The 6,000-nt window shown below is 43.9% G+C and overlaps 3 protein-coding genes across 3 annotated transcripts; all 3 read right to left on the bottom strand.

Moving 5' to 3' along the window:
- Positions 1-676: 676 nt before the first annotated feature.
- On the bottom strand, positions 677-1,186 carry TEOVI_000287800 (uncharacterized protein; the record flags this gene model as incomplete). Its single annotated transcript, XM_067225876.1, has 1 exon — positions 677-1,186. The coding sequence occupies one exon, from the start codon at positions 1,184-1,186 to the stop codon at positions 677-679; it is 510 nt and encodes a 169-aa protein (XP_067081977.1).
- Positions 1,187-1,860: 674 nt separating this feature from the next.
- Positions 1,861-2,244, bottom strand: TEOVI_000287900 (kinetoplast DNA-associated protein, putative; the record flags this gene model as incomplete). Its single annotated transcript, XM_067225877.1, has 1 exon — positions 1,861-2,244. The coding sequence occupies one exon, from the start codon at positions 2,242-2,244 to the stop codon at positions 1,861-1,863; it is 384 nt and encodes a 127-aa protein (XP_067081978.1).
- Positions 2,245-4,609: 2,365 nt separating this feature from the next.
- Positions 4,610-5,845, bottom strand: TEOVI_000288000 (flagellum targeting protein kharon1, putative; the record flags this gene model as incomplete). Its single annotated transcript, XM_067225878.1, has 1 exon — positions 4,610-5,845. One exon carries the CDS (start codon positions 5,843-5,845, stop codon positions 4,610-4,612), a length of 1,236 nt encoding a protein of 411 aa, XP_067081979.1.
- Between the last annotated feature and the right edge of the window lie 155 nt (positions 5,846-6,000).

The following is a 6,000-nucleotide window of genomic DNA, read 5'->3' on the forward strand; positions in this document are numbered from 1 at the left end:
ATCAGAAAGGACAAAAAAAGAAAAAGTGATAAATAGAAAATAAAGGAATAAATATCAATTGTGAAAATACCTCAATAAAAACAGAGCAACATAATATCAAAAAAATTTTAATATCTATTAATGCTTCTGTGACAAAGAGAACAGTGTAATCGACAAATAAAAATTTGTCGATTTCTGAACAGGAGCGGTAAGAAAATTAAAAAGATAACATATTCATGCAGTTACTTGAAACGCTGCGAGTGAGCGGATACCCTCTTGAGTGATCAAAATGACGGTGTGTTCCCTCATAATCGAAAACATGAAAAGAAAAGACGCGCACACAAGTCATTGTGATATGCTCAAACACTCTATGACTACACAAAATATATCACAAAATAAGAAACGACGACAACAGGGAAATGCATCTATTGAGTGACGCCTAGCGTCAACGGGATAACCCGATGAAAAGGAAAAAGAAAACAATAGAGTTGGGTGGTGGTAAGGACAGGATGAAAAAAGAAGCAACAAGTATTAAGGTAATACACCACTAACACATGAGTGCGCTAGTCAGTAGTCCCCGGAACCTGCATACTCTCGCCTACCCTCCGCACCTCTATCATCACCCACCCCACTTTACTTCCACACGCAGATGTGATATGTTCATTCACACTCACATAATTCTATTTGTTATGTGGCATTAAGCACTCGCCTTACCCATCGCCTTCTTGGGCTTACGGCCAGCATTTTTTTGCATGACCTTACGGTGGATTTGCTTCACAGTTTTCTTCAACTTCGGTGCCAAAGACGCAGCCTTGTTACCACCCTTCCTACCGGAGGATGTCTCCACCACAGTAATAGGTTCTGTTGGTTTCCTCGTAGGTGACGGCGTCTTCTTTACCTTGCCACTTGGCTTCTCACTCGTAACCTTTCCTAAGGATGCCAGTGGTTTCGCATTAACTTTGGCACCTCCCCTCGCCTTCATGGAAGAAACAGCCTTTTCTTTGCCAATGTTGCTTACACTTGGAGGTGGTACCATCTTTTTGGCATTTACCTTAGGTACAGACACATTGTCATTAAACGGAATGGCATCAACACGGGCGCCACGTCTGGCACTCGCAGCATTCCCCACAGGCAGTGGTGTCTTAGCGGCTTTTTTGCCAACGCCGCTCTTCACAGCAGCAGCAACAAAACGTGTAAAGCGCAACATCACTTCCTATCGATTATTAAAGGATTTCCTGAACAAAAATATGCGTTACTTAATCAACTTTGTAACGGAGAGTATAGCTTCAAATAACCTTGCTGCTAACTTGGTTGGATGTGTAGGTGGTGGGCACCTCCATTACACAGTTGGGGGAAGAAAAGCAAATGAGGCAAAAGTAGTGATACAAAGTGAATCAAATATATAAGGCGGTACAAAATAACAATAAACATAGTATGCACCGCAGCTACAGCTGCATCATGTCATTTTCGATTGTATTTTCAGGTATATGAGTGATGCAGTAGGAGCGAAGGGGGTGGCGACCCACGTTTCTATCTATTTCGTTCTAAGTACGCCCCACTCTCGGCTTTTGCTCGTGCTTCCGGAATATCTGTTTTTTTTGTTCTATGTATCTCTTTTTTATTTTTATTTTCTTTGCCCTCACACGTTCCTGTACCCCTTCGGCTTGTGGGTGATTAAACAAACTGTTGCGGCAGCGCTACCGCCGGATTGCAACATTTCACGTAATGTCTAACTTTACGACTTCCACGTACCGACTCGAGTAAACGTGTTCGAAACTACACTCAGTTACCTGTAACACGCTTCGTATCAAGTGCTGTGACAAGCTCAGTTTCTATTGTTAGGGAAACGACCAACACCATAGTGACAGTAGGTGAAGAATATCACTTACTTCGCATCTGTTTCTGCTGTTTCCACAGCTTTGCTACGGCAGTCATGCGCTCCCGTTGTGGAAGATTACTGTATTTGGATATGTTGGACTTCACAAATTCGGTGTACTCCGATGCCTTACGTTTGCCTCCCCCTCCTGTAACCTTTTCTTTACCTTTTGTTTTCGGTACCGATTTTTTCCTCGTTGCAGACGGAGCAGCTTTGGCACGCTTTGCCAATTCCTCACGCTCAGTGACAGAAAGCTCTCGATATAACTTAGCCGTTGCCTGACCCCGCTTTGCTACGGGGAGTCCCTTCAATGCGGGATTATTCTTTTGCTCCTTCATGAACAGGCTGTACGTGCCAATGGCAAGGGATAATCGAGAAACACGAAGCATTGCCGGAGCTTTGTTTCCTTTTTCTGTTTGACACACACACACAACACAGGGAAAGAAAAAAAGGAAAGAAAAAAGAAAAAAAGAGAGAAGATAGTGACGGGAATGGAAATATAAGGGCAACCACTCTATATGCCTTGTGGGAGCATCATGGGTCGTCAAGCAGTAGCGGCCTGCAAGCATCGCGTAAGGCAAATGCAGGAGGTACAGTATATATATATATATATTTTTTTTTAAATATGAGTGGATGGAGAAAAGAGGAAAATAACAAATAACGGGGCAGGGGTGTGGAGCGAAAGGCGAAAGGGAAGTTCCTAACATCTCTCGGGGGTTTGTTTCTGCTTTTCTTTTTTTTTCTTTTCGCCCTTCCCCTCGGATATGTCGCGAGTAATGAGCGAATTACTTCCCCTGCTTAACGGACTTCATAGAAACAGAGACGAAACACAAAGCTGCACGTGCGTATACACACTCGCACATACTCGTCCCTAATGTGTATTTTCGTATTAGCTTGCGTAACGAAGAAGGCAGCAAGGTCCCGGTCACACGGTACCCCACCGACTCCGCAGGTCCCTTACTAATTACATAAAATATATATATATATTATATTTGTAAACATTTCTTTGTTTACTCTGTCTTTTTTACTTCATTTTCCTTTTTTTTTTTCACCCTCTCTCTCTCTCTCTCTGCTGGCCCCTCTTTAAAATAATATTCCCTTCCTGTTCCCATCCTCCTCGTCCCCCACCCCCCATACATTTCTGATCCTTCCCCCTTCTTTAGTTTGATTTTGTTCAAACCCCGCGTCGCTATTTGTCCCTGGTACAATATCCCAAAAGCGGGACGCTTCTCCTTAACCAACTCCATATTTTTTTTCTTCTCTTTCTTTTTTTTTTTTAATCCCCTACTACTTCTTTCCTTTCCCTTTTTCCTTTTTTTTTTCTTTGTTTTTTTTTTTTTTGACAGGAGAAGAGTTGTTGTCACTATAATGCGTGATTCCTCCACGTTTCCGCCCCCTTTTTTGTCCCCTTCTCCTTTTTTTCCCCCTGTCATAACGTTTTCTGCCTCCTTACATGCACAAACTAACTTAATCATTCATTCGTACAGTTATCGGCTTCTTTTTAAACAAATTTCATCCTTCTTCCTTTGTTTTTCAAATTTATTCTGTCATGTTGCATTCATTTTTTTTTCTTTGCTGCGGTAGTACTTTCTGGCATATGGGTATTTGCAACACTTTCAAGCTCTTCCTTGCTTTTTTTTTCATTTTTTGTTTCTGGCAAGGGGAGGGGGGGGGGGTCCTCAGTTTTAGTAAAACAAAAAGAAGAAAAAACAAATACAAAAACATGTTCCCTCTCACTTTCCTTCAATTCCGTCCTGCTCAGCCATGGTTGAATGCCTTTCAAGTGGCTCTTTTGTGCACAACCTTCAAACTTAACAACATAAAGAAAACGAGTGGAACCTAATAAATACATTAACAATTTATATCATCAGTTCATCATGTTCCCTTCCTTTTTTTTTCCCCCCATCCCCCCAACCTTCATTAATATGAGCATATAACCTTCTTCATATTCTCTTTCATTCTGGGTTGGTTTCGCATATTTGCATTGTTTTTTTTATTTTTTGCTTTGAATTTATTTTACCTGCAATATTTCTTTTCCTTTTCCTTTTCCTTTTTGTTGTTGTTGTTGTTTTGTCTCAGCTTGTGTTGGTAAGCTTATTCATCAAAATCGCCTATTCTTCCCTGAGCTCTCCTTTATTTTCTGCACATAAATGCAGAGATCGGTACCGAAGGGGGAACATGGCGGATTCAAACACCAAAAAAAGAAAAAAAAAAGGAAAAGGTGGAGAAACAAAGGGGAAGGAGAAACGGAGAAAAGATAACGGTGGGAGCGCGGGGAAATATTCCAAACTTGCCATTTTTCCCCCCTTTTATTTATTTATATAAATAGATAAAAGGGAAAAGCTTCCGTACCTTCAACATTATTTTATTTCCCCAGCCTTACCTCCCATCTTCACTTCTCATCGTTCTTCGTGATTTTTGACATTTGTTTATTCACTTTTTCCCTTCACTCCTTATTTTTCCCCCTTCACATCTCTGTCTTTTCAAATTGGAGGCGTATCACCTTCACTTGGCATCCACACTTTCCGAATATACCCACAGTCAGACGAACACTTCTTGTTACATAAAATAGATACAACCAAAGATACTTTGGACACACGCGCATATTTATAAATACATATGCATGTGTCCAAGAGTAGGGCCGGACAAAACAGAAAAAAAAAGAGCGAAAAAAAAACAACGAAAAAACGAAACAAATCCTCTCTTAGTTCTGTTTGCCGTTACTTCGTCCACGCTTCGTTGCTTTTGCAACAATTAACACAGTGAGATTGAACTTCCCCTTGGGGCGTACAAGCCACGCGCACGGCCACCATGGGCAGTGATTTCCTGAGATTTGGAGTGAAAGACCACGCCACTTTCCGTCTTCTTTTCTATCTTGTGCGAAGACGTAACAACATTTCCTGGGCAATACTTTTCAGGGTTGCGACGGGCCTCACGAGCCGCCTTCTCACGCTTCTCCTGCACAGAAACATACGGCTCATCGTACACCAACAAATCGCTTGGGTTGTACCCCTTCGTGGGTTGCTGCGGTAGTGGAGTGGGATCGAAGATGTCAAACTCACCAGAGCGTTTCGGGGCGCTCTCACCGCGTTTCTTGCAGTGGACTGGCTCAATATCTTCAACACCTTGGCCAGTACCGAAAATGTCGTGGGTTGCGTTTGCAGGAGTGTGCACACGGGCGATGATTGGGCGTTGGCGAGGAGGTAGTGGAGGGGGAATGAATTCACGAGGCCCTGCAACGAGTTTCCGTTCCACTTCATTGAGCTGCTCACTGCTGTACTGGCCAAGGTTGAGTACATCAACAGACTCGTTCGACCGGTTGCGGTGCGAGCGCACCGTTCCGCGTGGTCGGTCATCGATAACTGTGCCCTTTGGCAAAGGCTCGGGGCAGATGATGTTACCGCTGTCTTTGTGCCTGTAGAGGCGCTTGGGGCAGGTTTCCTCAGCATTGTTCCCATCATACTCTGGAACGCTGTATGGAGGCCTTGTCGTCCTTGGAGGTGGGTTTCCTGGAGCAAGCATTTTGCGTGGTTTCGTTTCCTCAGTCTTGACACGGCAGCAATTTCCCTCAAGGTTATCCTTCGGGCCCCTTTGCCTCACGACATGGGCGGGAGGCTCCTCATCATCGGCGTAACCGCGAATCCAAGTGTCGGTAAGAGCCAAACCCACAGAGCAGTCGTCATGACCATCATAGCGGCGGACACCGTGCTTTATTTGAGAAGGTTTGCTGGGTCCGAGAATGATCTCAGAGGTGTCACGGTACTTTGTCCTGCGAGTGACAACTGGTCCCTGTGTCTCATTTTCAATGGCGGTGACGAGGCCCGTTGGTTGAAATCCAAACATTGCGGAGACGCCACTGCCGAAGTTGTTGTATGCGGCGCGCTGGCGGTGCGACGGGGATCCCGGGGGCGGTGGTGGCGGCGGAGGGCAGTTGGAAGCAAGAATACGTTCCTGCGCCGTAGAAGGGCGCTGTGCGACGGTTGCAGACATTGATAATAATCCTTTTTTTTTCCTTTTACTTTCCTTTCGTTGTAATATACGTATATATATTTATTTATTTTTTTCTTGCGGCTTTACTCTAATAGCTTTGACTTCTTGGAGGCGGCACGAGAAACAAAGACACACACACACACACACACACACAC

Source organism: Trypanosoma equiperdum (genome assembly GCF_001457755.1).
Source record: "Trypanosoma equiperdum strain OVI genome assembly, contig: ctg_631, whole genome shotgun sequence".
Taxonomy (NCBI): Eukaryota; Euglenozoa; class Kinetoplastea; order Trypanosomatida; family Trypanosomatidae; genus Trypanosoma; species Trypanosoma equiperdum.